The sequence below is a fragment of the Lissotriton helveticus genome, chromosome 1_2 (genome assembly GCF_964261635.1).
Source record: "Lissotriton helveticus chromosome 1_2, aLisHel1.1, whole genome shotgun sequence".
Classification (NCBI taxonomy): domain Eukaryota; kingdom Metazoa; phylum Chordata; class Amphibia; order Caudata; family Salamandridae; genus Lissotriton; species Lissotriton helveticus.
In genome coordinates, this window is record NC_136058.1 from 40965932 (window position 1) to 40987754 (window position 21823).

Sequence of the window (21823 nt, forward strand, 5' to 3'; positions counted from 1 at the left end):
CTGGGCCAGGAACTGGAACCGGGTCGATTTCACCTCGTTATCATCTGCTCTCCTAGCTACTGTGCCAGACTTAGATGGACTACCTTCGTCAGCACAAGTCACTGAGATTAATACGTGGCTTACGGAAGGCTGCGACCCAGCGGCGCCCCTACGCCGGATCTCAATCAAAAGACCCAAGGAGGCGAATAGATGGTTTGATGCCAACCTTAAAGACAAAAAATCGTCCCTTCGGCACGCTGAGAGACTCTGGAGAAGGGAATATTGTCCCCTTCTGAAAAGTCGTTATTTAACACTACGGCAGGACTATAAGAAACTGATTGTTGAAACTAAATCCACTTACTTTTCTTCAAAAATCTTAGCAGCTGAGAACACACCACGAGAAATTTTCTCGATAGTTAAGGAGTTAGCCTTCTCAGATAGGAGTACATCTAAACCCCTTCCTACTCAGACCCTCTGCGATTCATTAAATTCTTATTTCATTGATAAAGTGCTCAACATTAAAAATAACATTCCCCCTCCATCTGCTTCTTATGTTGACCCTTGCCCACCAGCCCTGCCGCTTAGCCTTACATCAATTCCTCCTATCACGGAAACCGGGTTCCGGGAAACTTTGCTGAGAGTTAAGTCGGGCTCACCAGCTGACATCTGCCCGGCTCGTATTTTGCAGCAAATTTTTTCGGTCTGCGTACAGCCCCCGATCACTTTCCTAAATAGCTCCCTTTCTCAGGGTATTGTGACTCCGGCCCTTAAAGTGGCAACTATTGTGCCCATTCTGAAAAAACCAGGGGCCGACCCTGCTATTTCTTCTAATTACCGGCCAATCTCCTTGCTCCCATTTTTGGGCAAGGTACTTGAGCGGCATGTTGCCTCGGTGCTTAGCACCCATGTTGAGGCCACGGGTGGCTTGGCGTCCTGCCAGGCTGGTTTCCGCCCCAAACACTCGACTGAGTCTGTGGTGGTGTCGGTCCTAAACATCCTCAGGGAGGGTCGGGACCAAAACAAACATCAAGCCCTGGTGCTCCTCGACCTCTCCGCCGCTTTCGATACGGTGGATCATTCCATCTTGCTTTCACGTATCGGAGCGGCGGGAATCGGGGGGTCAGCACTAGTGTGGCTCTCGTCCTTCCTGCGGGACCGTACACAGGCCGTCCGGCTGGGAGAGTTCAGGGCAGACCCTTTGAAGATCACTTGTGGTGTTCCCCAAGGTTCCTCTCTTTCTCCCTTATTGTTTAATCTTTACATCTACCCTTTGATTTTTGCACTACAACAGCTGGAGGTCGCGGTGTATAATTATGCGGATGACCTCCAGCTGGTCTTTGATCTGTCTTCCTCCTCTCACGCTATTTCCAATTTTCAGTCTATTATGATTTTTATCAGGGACTGGATGAGCCACAACATCTGAAGCTCAATCCGGATAAAACCGAGTTGGTGCTTACTGGTGGCTCCTCCAGTCCCTGGAACTCTTCTTTTTGGCCCCTCACTCTTGGTACCCCTCCCATTCCTTCTTCTACGGTAAAAACATTAGGTATAAAAATTAATCACAGGCTCACCCTTCATTCACAGGTTGCTGCTGTTGTCTCCTCTTGTTTTCTTATGCTCCGAACTATTCGTATTGTTTCCCGTTTCTTTTCCCCGTTGGCACTTAAACTCATTATGTCTGCCCTGGTTATCTCCCGCCTAGACTATGCCAATGCCCTTTACAACGGCATTCCGGCATACAGCCTCCGCAGACACCAGCTGGTGCAGAACCAAGCTGCCCGGCTGGTGTATGGCCTTCCCCGGTTCCATCATTCTACACCTCTCTTGAAGGAACTACACTGGCTGCCTGTCCGGCAACGCTCACTTTTTAAGATGGGGTGCATGGTTTTTCAGGCGAGACAGGGAAAAGCCCCGGCCTTTATTTCATCCCTTCTAACCAACTACGTTCCCGCCAGACAACTTCGTTCGTCGGATCGGTCCTTACTTCAAGTCCCTCGTTTCACTAGGAAAAAATGGGGAGGTTCGAATTTCTCCTTCCTAGCACCGGTATTCTGGAACTCCTTGCCGGACCACCTCCGAAGTTCTAAACAATATTCTGCCTTTCGCAAGGGCCTGAAAACCTTTTTGTTTGCTCAGGCCTTCCCACTCTAAATGGTCCAGTATTAGGTTATTGCAAGCCGTCAAAAGCGCCAAGAAACCGCAATGGTGTACGATGCGCTATATAAGCTTTTTAAATTCAAATTCAAATACATACCACTGCTTTCCTGAAGTACTGTTAAACATGCAACACCTGAAATACTGAAGCATCATTTAAATAGAGCAATTGAAGGCAACAACACCAGCAAAAATCTTGGTGCAACCAATTACTAAGAGCCTTAGCATACTGCATGTTGAAAGTCGGATAAACGCCACAACCTTAAAAGTACTTGTGAAAACTCACCTTACTCTATTATAAGGGGCAAAGATTATTACTCTTTTGCACTGCCCAGCAATGCTAGCAGCATCTGTGACACGTACAACTAACTCACAGGACAAAACTATCTAAAAAGCTCAATGTTGCAGGCATATTGGACTAACATCATTGTTAGAACTTGGATTCCTGTTTGACTGAGGTTTGCACCTCGCCAGGCAGGAACCACCACTCTTGTTAGGGTAAGCTAATACACAATAAAAGAGAACCTGTGCTCACCCGCTGGTATCTTGTCACAGAGCAGTCAGCCTTTTCTAAAGAAGCAATGTGTAAAGGATTTGTGCAACACTCACACAGTACTACAATGAATACACCACAAAAAGACTCCACACTGGTTTTTTAAAAAGATGGATTATATTCTGAACAAAAGAAGACAAAAATGACAAAAATCTAATGTACAGAAGTTGAGATATTGAATTTTAAATGAATAAAAACAGTTAAGCACTTAGAAGCAAGTAGTGCTTAAAAGTTTACTTTAGGTTGTGCTGGTCCGGGCAGACTCAAAGTATGGGCTGGCGGTGGTGGAGTGCCAGCTGGCTAAAGGACCCACACAGGCCCTGATGAACAAAGTGCCATTGCTAGTCGCAAACAGCCTGATGCATCAATCTTCTTCAAGTAGTTAAGGAGATGTGTGAGTTCCGAAGACAGGTGACAGAGTTGAGAGGCATCGAGCAATGTGCTGGATTCTGCCATGCAGTCGAGGGGATGTGTCAATCTTACCAACCTGCAGTGGTGGCCAAACGCTGTCCGATGCATTGATCTCCAGAGGCAAAACGCGGGTTCCAATGCGATGCATCGATTTTACTCCCACAACGTGGTCTACGTGATGATTCTGCTACACGCAGACAGAAGATGCGTCAAAATTCATGTTGCAAGTCTCTAGGCCACATCCAGTGAGCCAGACACAGGAGAAGAGGTAGAGACTTTTACATCCCTGAGTCTCAAGTAACAAGTGTCAAGCCAACAAGCCCATGGAGATCACTCAGAGGGAAGGCAGAGTCCAGCTCTCCTACAGAAGAGTCAGAGAGCAGCAGGCATCAGGCATCAGGGCAGCAAACAGAAAAGCAGGCATTTCAGATCAGCAGTCCAGTTGAGTCCTTTAGGCAGCACAGCAGTTCTTCTGGCAGAGCTTCAGTTACAAGTCTAGTAGTGTCAGATTTCTGGTGGGTCAGAGACCCACCACTTACACCCAAAAGTGCCTTTGGCGTGGGGGTGACTCCAAAGCAGCTCTCTGAAGTGCACAAGGATCCCTTGCATCCCAGTCCTGTCTGCCAGGCTATCTGTGGGGGGGGGGGGAATCAGCCTTTTGTGTGGGGACAGGACACTGCCTATTCAAGTGAAAAGTTAGCCCCTCCCTTACATCCTGCACAGGCAAGGCCATCAGAATGCAAATGTATGTAGATGAGTACTCAGACACATCAATTCTTCCTCTGTTTTATCTGTCTAGAGGGAATGTACAAAGTGTAGCTGTCATCCAGCCCAAATATGTATTAGTCAGACTGCAAAGCACACACAGTTATAAGCAGAGAGAACTATCCACTTTCTAAAAGTGGCATTTTTTAAATATGAAACTTAAATCCAACTTTATCATTAAAGAGGATTTCTCATTACCATTCCAAAGATATAAAACATGATTAACTACTCCTTTCTGATTAGGAATTATGGCTTTAAAGCGTTTTAAAGAATTCCCAATGCTAGCCTATGACAAGAGTCGGCCTCAAAGTAGTGATGAATGAAAAAGGCTGTTTGTCACTACCAGGACATGCAAAACATACCAGTACTTGTCCTACCTTTCATTTACACAGCACTCTACCCTTAAGGCTACCTAGGGCTTACCTTACGAGTGACCTATGTGTGATAAAAGGGGAGTTTTAAGCTTGGCAAGTAGTTTTAAATGCCAAGTCAAAGGAAGTGGCAGTAAACTGCACACACAGGCCATGAAGTGGCTGGTCTGAGACAGGTTTGAAAGGCTACTTCTGTGGGTGGCACAATCATTGCTGAAGGCCCACTACATCATTTAATTTACAGGCCCTGCAAATATGGTATACATAACATAACGTGTATTTGTAAAGCGCACGTTCACCCAGAGGTCTCTTGGCACTGAATAACAGATGTTCATTGTTACCCAACTCAATGGTACTCATTGTATCGACCTCAGATGGATGAAACTACGTAATGAACAGGGGTTCTGCCCGAATTACCCTCCCATACCTGGGCAAGGAACATCACAAGGATGAAAAAGTAGAAAGAATGGTACTGAGGAACAAATAAAGCAAAAGCTACTTCAAAACAGGATACAGTTTATTATCCTGTTTTCTACAATGTTTTTGTCATCATTAAATGATATGATTTAAGAAGGAAAATATTATGAATCACAAAAAAGGTGGCCAGAATATATACAATAAACAAAACTTATAATAGCAATATATACATTATATAAACAACTGTGTACCCTAAACAAAAGTAAAAAAAAGGGGGGGGGGGAAACACAATTAATTATCTGTCGACACAGTCGCGGTCGCGTTTCCGCCAGTAGTATCTTGTGGCTTCATCAGGACAAGGGTACTTAAAATGATCAAGCGGTCCCCCCGAGAGGGGACACCACCCTGAGGGATACAGCCAACCTCCTACTACGGGACAAAACAGTTCGATCTCTCCTTGAAACTCCAGAAATATAAATTCTGGGTCTACAGAAGTATTTAGTTCACGGGTGTGTATTTAAACAACCACCTGGGCGTATCACACCACCTCAATAGAGTCGCGGGAACCACCTCTATGACTACAGCTCCCCAGATCACCATTAAACTGGAGAGGCACTCAGCGTTCGTCCAACCGGTCCGCCGTCCGAGAGTCAACAAACAATCCCATGATGGATGAAAGGCTGAGTGGACCCGCTGGGTTTGAACCTGGATTTGAACCTGCGACCATGAGGTCAAAAACAGGCCCCTGCAATAGATGCATTAGTCCACTGAGCCACCTTTACAAGGGACTTACAAGTAAATCAAATATGCCAAACAGGAGTAAACCAATTATACCATGTTTAGAGGAGAGAGCACATGAACTTTAGTGCTGGGCAGCAGTGGTAAAGTGTTCCAAAAATCATGCAAATGTGATTCCGTTGTTACCAATCAAATAATATAGAAAACATTTGTCCAGACACACATTTAAATCATATCACTGCAGAATTTGCACATACCATCCGGAGAAAGATTTGAATCTCCTCTGTTGTTGCTCATCAGTTATAGATGAAAGACAGAAGCTTCTGAAACTGATCTTTTAAAGAGGGGTATTTCAACATTTAAGTATGCTTTAAGATAATATTTTAACACTGAAGACATCACTGAGCTAACCCATTTTGCAAACGCTGACTCCCAAACCTCAAAGGCCCTAGTTAAAAGACAACTTTAATCTTCTGGTTTTAATATTACTAATACTTAGCATTCAAATTCATTCATCCAGTCCACTATTGTTTTTGAAAGTATATTGTTATGCTACAACTAAGCATCACCATAAAATGTCTTACTTCATGATCCTTTGTCCCATACGATTCCAATTCAATATACTCACCATGTCATCTCTAAAAACGCGTTGTAAAAAGTCAACAGTTTTTAAATTATAGCACTTCTTCTCCATGTGCTGTTGCTAAATATTTTCACGATGCATTTCTATTCAGTACTCTCATACTACCCAGGCTATTAACGTAGTGCTTAGTTTAGTATTGGTTCTGTAGTGTCATGGACTTCAAATCACTAAAATACAAAAGTGGAAGTAAAATTCCTCATTTCCAATACCAAATGTCAACTCACGACAGACCCATTGACCCACTTTGAGCCTCTCAAAAGCCTCCCATTGTTTGTGCTCAGAGGTTAGTTGGACGAAAAAGATTGTGAACTATACAAAGAAAGAGGAATTTTAGAGCTAGGACCAATTTCTGATCTTATTACTGTCTTGATAAACCTGAAGACCAGAGGTAGCAAGTACGATACCAGGGTTAAAATGTTGTAGTTGATTAACCGGGAGCTGAAAAAAATTTGATTTGCCGTGTAACTAGTCAAGCATATCAAAACCACGATGCATGATGATAGATGTAACTCAGGGCTACCCCATAGAACTGCTGAATATAGCTTAAACATTCTTCGTGCTACATTGTCCAGGTAGAAGGCAACCTTCCACCTGACAGCAATAGAGGTGCCTCTTGTAAAGCTCAGCTCTGCAATAACATAAACGTACTGACAAATTAACTATGAACAGGGGACAATAACTAAACAAATGTGCTTACATATTTTCATTTGCTATGAAACAATTTTGGGGGACATTTTTTTGAAATATCTTGAAAATGTTTTTTCGGAAATCCTAATAGCTTGACACCAATGAAACGGACACAGCAGATGTTGGAATGCATTTTTTTGCCAAAGAGTGATCCTACGTTCAAACTCTGTCTACTGGCCCAATGTGTATTAAATTGAAGCATTTGCTTGACAAACAATAAGGGATATTAATTTGATACCAATGTTATTTGCCCAGTGTGCTTTCAAATGCACCATTGACCACAGGTTGTCCAGATAAAATGCACCCGATATTGAACAGAGGACCACTGCAGTGAAGAGAGACTCAACAAGTAATTCTGATACAGGTTCTGAAGATGAAGCTGTCCTCATTCTTCTATGTGTTAGCCCCTCCTCCCCAAAGTTTGAGTCTTGCAGCCCTGCCCCCAGCCTAACCGCAGCAATGCAGTCCTGATAGGTCTGACAATGCAGTTCTATCAAGTGTACCTATGACCTCTCATGCTAACATCAAGGCAATGCGAAGTGAATTGTTGGGTTTGGCAAATGTGATCCTATTACATGCAAGTGTTGCAAACTTCATTGGCTCCAGATGGCGTCCATCATGATGACTTTTAAGGTAGCTTGTCTGGCTTTAAAGCAGTTCCTCTGATAAAGCCTAAATATCTAGCAGAAAATGTCAGCATTCCAGTATGAGGTCAGAGTAGGAGGAGTGATATTTGTGGTTGGAGAGTCCAAGATTTTTTGTTGTTGCATAGAACTGTGTACAGTAATTATATGACAAGGATGATATGGTATGCTATACTAGTAACATTAAAATGAGAGCATTATTTGAGTACATTCCATGTAAATTCGAACATAATACTGTCATTGGATTACATACAGTGTTTTATTCACTTTTCATAGATTTTAATCTTTACAATGTTTCTGTTGTTTTATCCTTTTTTATCATGTGCCTATTTCTTAGCCTTGCCCAGTTGTGAAATCTACTTGAATTGTGATTTCCTTTATTGCGTTTAGTTGTTTTGTGCATTGTTGGAATGCGTTGAGGTTTATGCTGCTCTTTTGGAAAACATTAAAGAAAATAAATTGTAAAAGGTATAGTTAACAGTATAATAACTGACTGATACTTTTAGATAACTTGACCCCCAGTAGCTAGGTAGTATAAAACTAGTTGCAGAAATATGCAAGTGGCTGTCCAACATTTTTATTAATTAATATGATAAATAATTTTAAAAATGGGATCGTTAGAAATGTGTACAATTAATATGATATTTAATTTTAGCAAAAGGATCGTTAGGACGTTTCAGGCGTTTACTGGCACAGTTTAGTGACTTTGGGAAATTGAAACACCGATTAAGAATATTATAAAACACATGGTCTCAGGGAAACAATGAGTGGGAGATTTACTAAGATGTTGCCCCGTGTTTGCGCAAAATAACGCAAAATCGTTTTTTTGTAATTTACTTTCCAGAAAAAAAATAAAAGTAATGCGAAGTAGCGCATTGCGCTGCTTCACTTTACTTTGAGGCATCGACCGTACCAAGGGTGGTGCATGGGCGTTCCCATGCAGCCACCCAAGGATTCTCACGCTGAACCCACTATACAAAAATCAGTAGACTTGGTTTAGCGTGAGAAAACTGCACCCTTTTCAACTAGGAGCAAGGAAAGAGAAATGCTTTCATTTCTCCTTCTTTTTCCGGCTTTGCATACGTGCTGCACTGTGTAGCACGCATACAAAGTGAGGAAAGCTTTCCCTTGTGTCGAGCATAGTATTTTGTACAGGAAGCGTACCCTTCCTGTACAAAACCTATGCTGGACTCATGCACACACCTTAGCACTGCGGCGCTAAGGTGTGTGCATAGCGCACGGCAGCTGTAATCAGCGCCGGCTCAAGGGAAAGGGGAAGAGAGAGCCATGTCTTTGAAGATATGGCCGTCCCCTGCTCCCTCCCTGTCGCACAACGCAGCGCAGCCTACCGGGGGGCTGCGCTGCATTGCGTGACATTTTTTAAATCTCCCCCTGAGTGTCTATACAATAACATTAGAGAACCTTTAGGTGGAAAACACGTCAGACCTTTCAAAACGCTTAAATCCAATCCAATTGATATACACTTGAGTACTAGCAAACAACTGGATCTTTCCAACATACACTCTTTGGGTGCTGAAATGAAAATCATTTCTGAAATAATATATATTCGAAAAATGTATAGTACTCGAAACATAATGGAATTGCAAATGCAATTTTACAGATTACTGAGGTTTAACCCACAATTCTTTAACACACACAAACAACAATTTCAGCTCAATAGGGAGCCCCATTCAAGTTTTCCACTGAAAAATAACAATGCCAACACATAAGCAAAGCTCTCAAGGACAAAGGAGAATCATATGTAATGGCCATTGTCTAAGGTGCTGGTCAGAGCTACCTTTCTAGGAATTACAACTGTATGAACTGCAATGATAATTAAGCCTGGCGGTTAACTCCGCTCCACCAGTGAGTTTAGGGAGTTTTGCCTACTCCACGCTCTGTTGAGAACGTGGAGTTCAGGCAAAACTCTGACTCCGTTGTAGAGCTGATTTAGCCGGCCCCTCCACCCTCCCTAATGTAATTATATAATTTTTAAAAATGCACTTACCTGCTGTGGCAGCCTCCTTCTTGCCATGGTCTCTCTATCCTTCCTCATCCTCTCCCATGGAGACCCCTACATTGTATGTCTTGCGCAGCCAGAGCAGCTAAGTGCCTTTTTTATTTATAATTATATTAGGGAGGGTGGAGGGGAGTGGAGCGGAGTTCCACCGAGTCTCTTTTCAACTCCGTGGAATTCCGCGAAGTGGCATTCCGCCAATTCCGCCCAGGGTTAATGATAATGTTTGCACCCGAAAGTCTATCTAGTATTGTCAAAATAGCCTGATTAGTAAAAATGCATGGGCAACCATGTTTATACGAGATATTTCCAAAGATGTCATGCTATGCAGCACAGCAACTAAAGTCGCAAGGGAGGGAGAAACCAGAAGCTATATATGGTAGTCCTGCTCTCTTACCTAGGGCTGGTGCGCAATCGGACTGCCTTGTGCCATGAACACACCTTTGCACCATAGTGCAAAGGTGTCTGTATGATATGTAGCATTGATTTTGTATGGAAGAGTATGCTTCTAGTACAAAATGCTATGCCTAGACAAACCTTAACACTTTTCCCACTGTGGATGTGTGCTGTACAGTACATCACGCATGCAAAGTCAGAAAAGTTTGGAGGAATTAAAATGTTTCTTTTTGATCATGCTAGCCTCCAAAAAGCTATATTTTTGGGTGCAAAGTCTTGCCTACAAATGTTAGTAGACAGGGTTTTGCATCTAAAACCATTGGGCGTTACATGGGAATGTTCATGTACCACCCCAGGCACGCCCTCCTGAAGCAAAGTAGCACTACTGCTACTTTGCATTATGTAGGGCTACATTCTGGTACAGATAAAGTTTTGCATTGGAAAGTAAATCCCAAATAAATATTTTGTTCTGCATGAGTCGCTTTTGTGGCACAAACCAGCACAACATATTAGAAAACGTTGCTATCTATTTACATGCATCAGTGTAATCGTTAATTATATTAGTTTATATTTTAGTGACGGTTCTGTTCAGGCAGTCCACAGAGTCCAGACCTAGACTGGGCATGGCAAACACATTAATTTAATGTGGAATTACATTTATTATTTCTCATGTACAAAAAGATGGTTAATGTTTTGGAATTGATATTTCTGAGGGACTAATGCAATGTATTGCCAGTCATCATTAAATGCAAGCTATGCATTTATCAGGTGATGTAGATATAGCTAAACATCTTTTCTGGAGTGAGCCTGCATGTGGATTCATACCTATGAAATGCCGTTTCACTGAAGATATTTTCCTTTGTTAGACTTTCAGTTCCAGTGAGTTGGATTAAGTCTTTGACCACTTCAAATTTGCCATTGTAACACGCTCTGTGGGCAAAGAAAAACACGCATCTTATAAAGCTGTTTAATTCAGGCAGCATAAAGTCAACTTAACATTTACACGACTCACAAGTGTAAAGGTGTGTCTCCATAGATATTCACAACATGGGGTTGTACATCCAGGGTGTTTTGTAGGAGGTACTTCACTATTTCATGGTGTCCAAATCGAGAGCAAAAATGGAGTGGGACATGGTCTTCGTTGTCAAGTGCGTTCACTGCAAGCAACACGAACAAAACAATCCATTTTAAAGCACCATATCTAACATTGCATGCTAATTGAACATATTCTAACTTAGAATAGGCATTCATAAAAAACAAAGGCATACATGGAAACACTTACCAAATGCCCACATTTTTTGCAGTGTTCAAATTATACATTGGAAGTGGCTTTGCGGTCTAACTTTAAGTTAACTGCAAAACTGTTTGTACGTTTTGTGAATTAAAACTTAAAGTCAACCAATTTTGTATGTGGCTGTATGAAACTGGATTGGTAACAGAACGACTGAGGGGCTGGCCTCATTCTTGATCAAGCTGTGCTGAAGCACACACAAAGGTAAAATTATCTAAGACCTAAAAGGTAATAGCACATCTTTGAGAAATGCTTGATAGTTCTAACACAAGTGGAAGTCTTCCTTCGAAAACAATGCTTGGAGGAACAGCAATACCAAAACAGAATGCATGTAATAAATCAACATGACAAAAATCCAATTTAGTTGAACACACTTTAATTACCAAAATGGCACAAAAATAAAGCAAATCTAATGTATGAATGATGAGATGCAAGAAATACATTTGAATGCTTTTGCATTTCTAGCATTTTCAGATGTTCGAATTCAGTACAAGTTTGACATGCCTGTGGTTTTTAAGAATAGCCCCATGGGAACAGCAGTATAGTGTTTTTTAACATGTGAAGCAAAAATAAAAGCATCCCAAATAACAGTTTTAAAGAGGTTCTGACCTTTTTGTTCAAATGATCTCCCTTTAAACCCAAACCAACTCACCTCTAGTAAGAGACCAAAAGACGCTGTGGAAGTAAATGTGACTCTTGTGCTTTTACTAGCTCTAATTGACAGTTCATGAGACATACATCCATTGGTTCCAGTAGGAGAAGAGTTTCGCAACCACTTTGTTGATTACCACTATCTGTCCCAAAAGGAACAGCATGGTTTCTCCAAATTGGAGCCCATTTCTGGGACCTTCTGCCCCTCACAGACTTTAAGGGAGTAGTTCAAGAGTAATGTCTGTCCTAAAGTGCTCTCTTTTTATCATGGGATGCAAGGGACCAGCTCGTCTCCTCATGCGAATAGCTTTAGCAAGCAGAGGCTCAAACAGAGCTGATGTTAATCTCTCCACCGCCCTGTGTACAGAGGCTTAATAATCTTTCCAAGCAGGTTTCTTCTATCCATCCCTGTTTCCCTAGCATTTTGATTTCCAGATGGTGGGAGCCTTAACTTATTATAGAGATAATCCAGCAGTAGACTGGTGGTGACCACCTAAAAGCATGGAGTAAAATCCCCATGCTTCTTTATTGTGCAGCAAGGCAAAGATAAGCTATCAACGTATGCCTAGATATTTTAAGATGTCAGATGGGAGAGAAAGCCAGGTTCTTCTTCAGTACTCCAATCCCATCCTGAAGCCGTCCTGCTCTAATCAAGGACAGCCTGCCCCCTGCGAAGGAAAAAGCAACTGTCTTTCACCCTCTTGGAGAAAAGAGCCAGTGCATGTCTGCGGGGATGTTTTTTAAAAGCTCTTTGTTACAATGTGCTTCCTTTGACTTGTGTGTGAGAATACCAGATGGCTGGGCCTTCCTTTGTACGCTTTAGTTGTCAACCTTCATGACTTTTCCTCACACTACCTGTGAAACACAGTGATGGGCTGTTCTTGCCAGTAGGAGGCCCTGTAAAGATGGTCTTTTGTATTATTGATGTAAACACAGCAGAGATCACAGAGTAAAAAGACAGAATCAAGGCTGAGCACTAATTATGCATACCTACTGCCAGCATATTGCATTTGGGGAGACACCTAGGTGGAAGTCACTACATGTGTCCCTTAAGTAGAAAACAGCTTGTCTTTCCAGCATGAAAAAGGCACAATTGAATATTAGTTATAGAAATCATGTTTGGGATATGTGTACAAAAAAACTAAAGTTCACCAAAGAAGTTGATGTTTACTGATTAGTAAAATATCACAAGAATGGAATGTTGATCTGATTCTTAACCTCTGTTACACAATTAGATTTTTAAAAACATAGGGCAATCCTTTCCATTTAAAGAGGCCTATCAGGTAAAGGCACTATTGTAACTGCTATTACTAAATTTGTAAGAATAGATTTCTAACTCTCCTACATTATCTACAAGCAGAACACCTACAACATCCTTCCTACCTACAACAGCAAGTTACACCAAACGGCATCCCAATTATTTGTAGGGTCAGCAGCTTTGCTGTGGAGTCCTCCTTATGGGAATGGCTGATGTAGCATTTTAGGCTATTGGGGATTCACGTGAGCCATCTTGGAATTGAGGCACATGCACAACTCGCCACCCTCAGCTCACTGATGATCTGCTAATCATTATGTATTTACAAAATAAAAAAACCAAAAAGGATAAACCATACTTGATTGCAAGATTTTCAGTAGATTTGATTAACCAGTAGACACTGGACCTGAACGATTGAAATCAATGTCATTCAATAAAACTAAACGTTATAAAAGGGCCCAACCACACCTTCTTTCATAAGTAAACATTTGCCAGAGAAAACGGAGGAGGACCCACAGTTTTCAGATGATCTGTGTTCGAAGAAAACTATTAATTTTCTATTAAAAATGTTGGGGCATATTATCAACAAAGTGGCGGTGAGAGGCGTTAGCCATCTTGGCTTAACGCCTCTCTTCACCACTTCGGAAACGCTAGGCTGCAGCATATTACCAAGGATATGGTGCAGCCTAGCATTTCCCCCTGCGATGGGGGTAGTTTTTACAACTTAACGCCAGCACAGGCACCCTTGCCCCAGAGTGCAAAGGTGTCTGCGAGCAGGGAGGTTTGTTTATGTTCAGGAAGGAGTTCCTTCTTGCACGTAAACAAACCTTAAATGCCATTTTGCAACTTACATGTGTGCTGCTTTATGCAGCACACATGTAAGTTACAAATTGGCATTTTTAAAAAGAGGTTTGTTTATGTACAGGAAGGGACACTTTCCTGTACATAAAGAAACCTTGACGTTTTGCTTTTTCCATGTGTGATGCACAAGGCAGCACACATGAAAAAAGCAAAATAAAGGAGAAATGAAGCATTTCCCTCTCGTTTCGCGACCTTAACACCAGGATTTTTCAGGTGTTAAATTTGGGGCTGCCACCTATTATCGCCAAGCTTGATAATAAGTGGCAGCGTCAAAGTGAATGGGTGTTGCAGTGGAACGCCCACCGCAACACCCCCTGCAAGCCCCCTTTCACGATGAGTTTATCGTGCAAGGGGCCCTATTACCAAGGCAGCGTTAAGTCGATTAACGTGGCTTTAAGCCACGTTAATTGACTTAACGCTGCATTGATAATAGGGCGATGCAAATATGGCCGCGTTATTGGCAGAAAAGTGCAGATAACGCGGCGATAAGGGGCTTGATAACATGCCCCTTCGTTCTTTCAAAATAAACAGCCAAAAAATAAAAGGATCTGTTTTTAAGAAAACAGAGAAACCAACCCATTTTATATTACAATAATGACCGATTAAAGGAAAGCAGTTACAAAACTATTAAAAGCAACATTTGTGGTTTGGAGGAAATACATTGCCAAAAAATCATTTTCAGAAAAAAACAAGGAATGCTTATTTAAGGGAAAGCTGCTACAAATTTATTTGGACAAATATATGTTATTTGGAGAAAATCAGTAGCAGAAATTAAGGATTGTGCTTCGGAGAATATCAGAAAAATGTATTTTGTCTGGAGTCATGCAACCCGGGTTTAAATGAAATAAAATAGGACCATATGATTTAGATGTAAGCACTTACAGCTGTACATTGAGCAGATTTTCTCAAATTTAGGAAGCATAGAACACAAAAATATAAAAGTCGCACTGCTTGTTGAAAAGTTTGATTCCAAGTGTTGGCATAAGGCTCAGCAAAAGTTTAGAGGTAAACATGAATTTTCTTATACTACTGACACCATTAGCCAGAAAAAAAACTAAAATACAGTGTTAGAATTATGGGTTCAGCTTATTGTGATTTTATATTCCAGGGTAAGCATAGGGGGATGACAGTGATGGAAAGAATTGTCTAAGACTCTCCTGAAGCCATTGCTCAGAGGGCAGCACAAATCCCAATTCTTTTCTTCAGAGACAATGCTGGAGAGCTTATTTTTGGGCCTCTCATTAAGTGATTTTGGGGTAATTTGTGGTATTACAGAAAGTGCAGGTTCACGAAGTTAGGATCATCTCACTCTCAACTGCTTCTGTGACATGCAGTTATGGGGTGAGGTTCTGACAGTGTGTCATTTAAAGTAATATCAAACCTATTCGAGATATATATAGGTGGGCATGCTGACATTTATATCAATGTGCAAAATGATTTAGCTCAAATCGAAAGGGTATGTTATTGCCTTTTCTACTCCACATGTAAAAAAAATCATGATTTTCCGTAGAAAATCAATGTGTGCTTTTCTTGAAATAGGTGAGACCTTTTGCAGCTTTAAAATCATTGTACATTTGTTTTAAAATGGTATACGTTTGTTTATTGCTTTTTACACATAATCAAAACAGGTTGAAAAGGTTAAAGTGACGTTTTAAAGTTCTGATAAATTAGAATCAGTTAGTAAACACATACCAGAACGATTAGCATGCATACCAATGATAAATCAAGGGCATAATTTACATAATGACGGCGAGGGTAACCCACTTTACCGAGATTTTAATCAACGTTTGTGTGCAGCAAACCATCTTAAAAGTAAGGCTCGTGTAGTGAGAAGTCTGGGGTACAGGGTTTTACTGTTTTTATCATACATTGACATTTCTTTAGCTAACATTGGCTTAGTCGGAGAAAGTCTTCATGGGAGAAGATGAAGAAACACTTTTGCAGCGGTTACTCAAAATTTGATTTAATAAGAAATGGACCAACAGCACAACACATGTACCATTTTGAGAACATGATTTAGGAAGAATTCTCAAACTCTCTTACAATAGCTGTATTCATGTAGGTATTGACTTTAAATAAAACAATATTCAACTCACTCATTTTCTCACAAGAGCAATTTATGGAGACATAGAGGTCCCCAGCCACCAACACATTTTACAGTGATTACATGACCTGCCATTACTGCCTTAAAGTATCCATGTCTCCCTAAATTGTACCACATTATGTCACAGTGTCCTGCATACATTTGGTGAGAACGTAAATATGAAATACACACACACACACACATGTATTCGGCTAAATACGGCCATACAATTACAAATGATAAAATCATTCCATAAATAGATGTAGCAGCATTACATGATTCACTTCACATTCCTGGATAATACAGTTACTTAAATAAAAGACACACCATGGAGTACATATCGGTGATAAGATACATAAAACATATAAAACGGGATGATGGATCACAAACTAAAGAGTAAAAAGTTTGAAGGAGTTACAAATAAGATCAGATTCTACTCAAACAAATATAATACAAGTGGGGTAGTTATATTGAACTGTATTTGTTTCTAACCCCCAGTGAAAGGAGGAGAAAATTACCCACTGCCATGATAATATCGGCTTCTCTCAATCCGGAATGACAGTCCCAGTTCGTCAGCTTAATCTGGAAGCTGGATATATTCCATGATGTTAGCCTATGTCCCACTTGATGCATACTAGGGATTCCTTAACAAGAGGTTGTTGGTGCATATAAGAAATGCAATATGATTGCACTATGCACCTTTCTTTTATGAGTGCCACTCCAAAGATATTGTAGTGAGAAAAAGAGAGCAGAAGAGTGTAAGGCCCACATGCATCAAGCATTTTTGGAGTCGCAAACGGTGCGATTCCTTAAAATCGGCCGTTTGCGAGTCCAAAATTGCTTTTTGTGATGCATCATGATATTTTAGAAATCGTAACTTTTTTGCTATTTCTAAAATTGCGTTTGCTTTTAAGAAGTCGCAAATATGCGATTTCTTAAAAGCAATGCATGATTACTTTTAAAATTGCTAAATCGCAATTAGGGGGTCAAATTTACCGAGTGGTTGAACCACTCGGTAAATTTGCAAAAAGTGTTTAAAACGCTGAAAATGCATTTTTTTCAACATTCATGTTACGGACACACATGTCCTTAGGACATGTGTGTGTGAAACATGATGCGAAAAATACATTTCAGGGGTGCATGGGGAGGTCCTTTAGACCCCCCCCTGCACCCATGAAATTTTCAAAGTGAAAATCGCAATTTGCTAATGCCTTCCCATTGCATCCTATGGGCCTTTTGGCCCATAGGAACCAATGGGAATAGCGAATTCGTAAATTGTATTTCGGTAATTTATGCGATTCGGTAAAAATTGCGATTTTTACCGAATTGCAAAAAAAAAAGCGAAAATATTCATGCATAGGCTTTTGCGATTTCTAAATTGCGAATCGCTATTTTTCGCAATTTAGAAATCGCAAAAGCCGATATTGATGCATGTGGGCCTAAGAGACAGAGACAAAGTCAAAAAGTCAGAGAGAAAGTGAGAGGGAGAAAGAGAATTAGTGAGAGACTGAGAGATGGAGAGAGACAGAGAGAGAGAGAGAGAGAGAGAGAGAGAGAGAGAGAGAGAGAGAGAAAGAGTTATATAGAGAGAGAGAAAGGAAGAGGAAGAGAGAGTAAATAGAGAGGCAGTTAGGTCGGTACGGTATACAACCTTTACCACGCATTTTTTACCACGCAATACCATTACAACGCTGGTATTACAACGCAAACCATTACAACGCATTGCGCTGGGGGCGCTCTAGGATAGGGAATAAGTTTAATTTTCTATCCAACACCTTCCCTAGTGTCCACGGGGACTGGAGTTGGAATAGAAAATTATACATACCACTATCCAGCACCTCTAAGCGCTATGCGTTGTAAAGGTATGCGTGGTAAAAACCGCGTTGTAAAGGTATGCGTGGTAAAAGTATGCGTTGTAACGTCATACATCCGGTCGGTACTGAAGCTACCTCGTAATGTTAGGATAGGAACATTAGGGTATAGTTATGTTGTTTCATTAAGTGACCTTAAAATGCTATTTTTTGCAAATACAGGACTTTTTCAAATGCATAAAACAGATAACGTATAAGGAATTAGCAGTCATCTGCTGACTCATTACCTGAACATCTTCATGCAATCGGTGTTCACAAATCTAAACAAGACCTACCTAATATGTTCTGCAAAACTGGATCTCAGATCACAGATTTGCAGAATGAGAGCACTTAAACTCTCCTGATGTTATGTTGTTGATGTAGATTGCGTTTCCTGCATGCTATGTGAATCCCATTCTACAGAGCAGGGGTAAGAAAAATAAAGAAGAGCAGGGAGGTGTGTTCATGTCTTCTTCAGCTGCACACCAAAGCTAAAAAAGGATGCTTCGAATTGAACTTTGCTAGACAAAGCGACCAACAGAGGAGTGAATTAGAGTAACCACATTGGAGTCAGAAGAGATCCCAGCTGCTATCCCTCTCAAACGCTGCATTTATGGCCTTTAGAGCAATGACTGAAAGGGTTCAATGAAAACATTCCTCTCTGGGAATTATGGTTAAATTTTGAAGTTCATTTTCCAGTCCAACCCTTGCTTACTGAACATGGTTGGATGCCATGGTTGGAAGCCAAAGGCCTTGCCCGATGAACAGTGGGGCTGCGGTCGGTGAGTGTAGGAACCGGCTGAAAGCTAGACCCTGTGATCTAATCCAGTTTGACACCACCAAATTGGCCTTCAGATCAGAAACCTTTCACAATCAATTGAGGACGTGTAAGGCTTCACCCTTCTCGCAGAGGCAGATGGATGCTGCTAAGGATTGATACCTTTGGGTTCTTGGGAATAGTGGCGTTGAGATGTCATTGATGATGTCACTGAAGATGTGATATTGGATGTCACGTGTGATGTCATCATTGATGTCATTTGTGATGTTCTCTGAGACATCACATCTGAGATAATGTGCTGTGTATTGGAGAGGAGTTATGGGAGTGCTGCTCACAATACTGACAAACCTCCATGTGTGTGTGAAACATGATGCGAAAAATACATTTCAGGGGTGCATGGGGTGGTCCTTTAGACCCCCCCCTGCACCCATGAAATTTTCAAAGTGAAAATCGCAATTTGCTAATGCCTTCCCATTGCATCCTATGGGCCTTTTGGCCCATAGGAACCAATGGGAATAGCGAATTCGTAAATTGTATTTCGGTAATTTATGCGATTCGGTAAAAATTGCGATTTTTACCGAATTGCAAAAAAAAAAGCGAAAATATTCATGCATAGGCTTTTGCGATTTCTAAATTGCGAATCGCTATTTTTCGCAATTTAGAAATCGCAAAAGCCGATATTGATGCATGTGGGCCTAAGAGACAGAGACAAAGTCAAAAAGTCAGAGAGAAAGTGAGAGGGAGAAAGAGAATTAGTGAGAGACTGAGAGATGGAGAGAGACAGAGAGAGAGAGAGAGAGAGAGAGAGAGAGAGAGAGAGAGAGAGAGAGAGAGAGAGAGAGAAAGAGTTATATAGAGAGAGAGAAAGGAAGAGGAAGAGAGAGTAAATAGAGAGGCAGTTAGGTCGGTACGGTATACAACCTTTACCACGCATTTTTTACCACGCAATACCATTACAACGCTGGTATTACAACGCAAACCATTACAACGCATTGCGCTGGGGGCGCTCTAGGATAGGGAATAAGTTTAATTTTCTATCCAACACCTTCCCTAGTGTCCACGGGGACTGGAGTTGGAATAGAAAATTATACATACCACTATCCAGCACCTCTAAGCGCTATGCGTTGTAAAGGTATGCGTGGTAAAAACCGCGTTGTAAAGGTATGCGTGGTAAAAGTATGCGTTGTAACGTCATACATCCGGTCGGTACTGAAGCTACCTCGTAATGTTAGGATAGGAACATTAGGGTATAGTTATGTTGTTTCATTAAGTGACCTTAAAATGCTATTTTTTGCAAATACAGGACTTTTTCAAATGCATAAAACAGATAACGTATAAGGAATTAGCAGTCATCTGCTGACTCATTACCTGAACATCTTCATGCAATCGGTGTTCACAAATCTAAACAAGACCTACCTAATATGTTCTGCAAAACTGGATCTCAGATCACAGATTTGCAGAATGAGAGCACTTAAACTCTCCTGATGTTATGTTGTTGATGTAGATTGTGTTTCCTGCATGCTATGTGAATCCCATTCTACAGAGCAGGGGTAAGAAAAATAAAGAAGAGCAGGGAGGTGTGTTCATGTCTTCTTCAGCTGCACACCAAAGCTAAAAAAGGATGCTTCGAATTGAACTTTGCTAGACAAAGCGACCAACAGAGGAGTGAATTAGAGTAACCACATTGGAGTCAGAAGAGATCCCAGCTGCTATCCCTCTCAAACGCTGCATTTATGGCCTTTAGAGCAATGACTGAAAGGGTTCAATGAAAACATTCCTCTCTGGGAATTATGGTTAAATTTTGAAGTTCATTTTCCAGTCCAACCCTTGCTTACTGAACATGGTTGGATGCCATGGTTGGAAGCCAAAGGCCTTGCCCGATGAACAGTGGGGCTGCGGTCGGTGAGTGTAGGAACCGGCTGAAAGCTAGACCCTGTGATCTAATCCAGTTTGACACCACCAAATTGGCCTTCAGATCAGAAACCTTTCACAATCAATTGAGGACGTGTAAGGCTTCACCCTTCTCGCAGAGGCAGATGGATGCTGCTAAGGATTGATACCTTTGGGTTCTTGGGAATAGTGGCGTTGAGATGTCATTGATGATGTCACTGAAGATGTGATATTGGATGTCACGTGTGATGTCATCATTGATGTCATTTGTGATGTTCTCTGAGACATCACATCTGAGATAATGTGCTGTGTATTGGAGAGGAGTTATGGGAGTGCTGCTCACAATACTGACAAACCTCCATTTCTTTAGGTATTAGATTAGAATTAGAGTTACAGGCCACTCATCCTGAGGGCCTTTATCTTACAGTTGAGGTGGCAAAAAGAAAATTAAACTAAAACCATGGCAATATTAGACTTGTTGTGGAATGTGGTACATTGTCGTTTTAAGCATTATATTACTCATGTAATTTTCCCTTGAGAGCTTTCTGGGGGTGACAAATATTTGGGTAGTAAATCAATGTTGCAAATGGTATTTAAAATCATACCTGCAACGTAAAATGGAACGAGTGTTTGAAAAGTTTTTCAAGGTTGTAAATAATACACACATTATTAAAATGCTCTTTACTATTTTACTTAACCTCCACGTTTAAAGAAAATGGCACTTAAAGACAAATTACTTCCATCACAAAAGTTCATTATTCCCAAGTAGAGTATTATTTCCAAAGGAGATGCTTCTCACCCAGATCCAAGGTGACAGGATCTTCCTGGGATTTCCAAGGAGTACCTGGTAAAGTCAAGTGCGGGTCTGGAAAAAAGCTGTGGTTACCATTGCAGTTAGGCTCCAGCGAGGTAAGCAACACTCTATTCTGGCTGCCAAGAGAGCTCCCTGGCTCGTCAGCTCCACCAAATCCACATCCACATAGCAATCCCAACCCCCACCTTCTCTCACGTGGTAGTAAATGAGAGCAGTATAGGGCATGGTATTTGGCCCACAATAGGGACCTGCTTGCCGTTTTTTGTCGCAGTATACCCGGGTTCACGTGATTTCCTAATCTTGGTGGAAGAATTCGAAATAGCTGGATAGGGCTGCAGGGAGACTGGCCGAAAGCCTTAATTAAATCCATATTTGATTGGCACCAATATATCACCCCTTAAGGTTTCAAGGCGCTAGGGGCTTTTGGAGAGATTATGGGTCTTATTTATGAGAAACTGACACATCAGCATTAATGCGTCAGTTTCTCTGCGCCCTCCTTGCGACACGATAGATGTGCTGTATTTAACGTATGGCGCTCCATGTCGCAAGGGAAGACACATGCATCAGAAAGCCTG

General features: G+C 41.3%; 1 protein-coding gene across 2 annotated transcripts in view; it reads right to left on the reverse strand.

Annotated features, from left to right (window-relative positions):
* The window catches only part of TNNI3K (TNNI3 interacting kinase), a 2668544-nt gene that overhangs the window by 1858540 nt on the left and 788181 nt on the right, over positions 1 to 21823 (reverse strand). Inside the window, exons 8-9 of one of the 2 annotated variants that reach the window (XM_078668665.1) lie at positions 10788 to 10932; positions 10601 to 10705 (exon numbers count right to left, since the gene is read on the reverse strand). In XM_078668665.1, the coding sequence (XP_078524791.1) occupies positions 10601 to 10705; positions 10788 to 10932 (250 nt within the window). The remainder of the gene's footprint in view (positions 1 to 10600; positions 10706 to 10787; positions 10933 to 21823) is intronic. The other variant, XM_078668672.1, reaches the window with a different exon arrangement.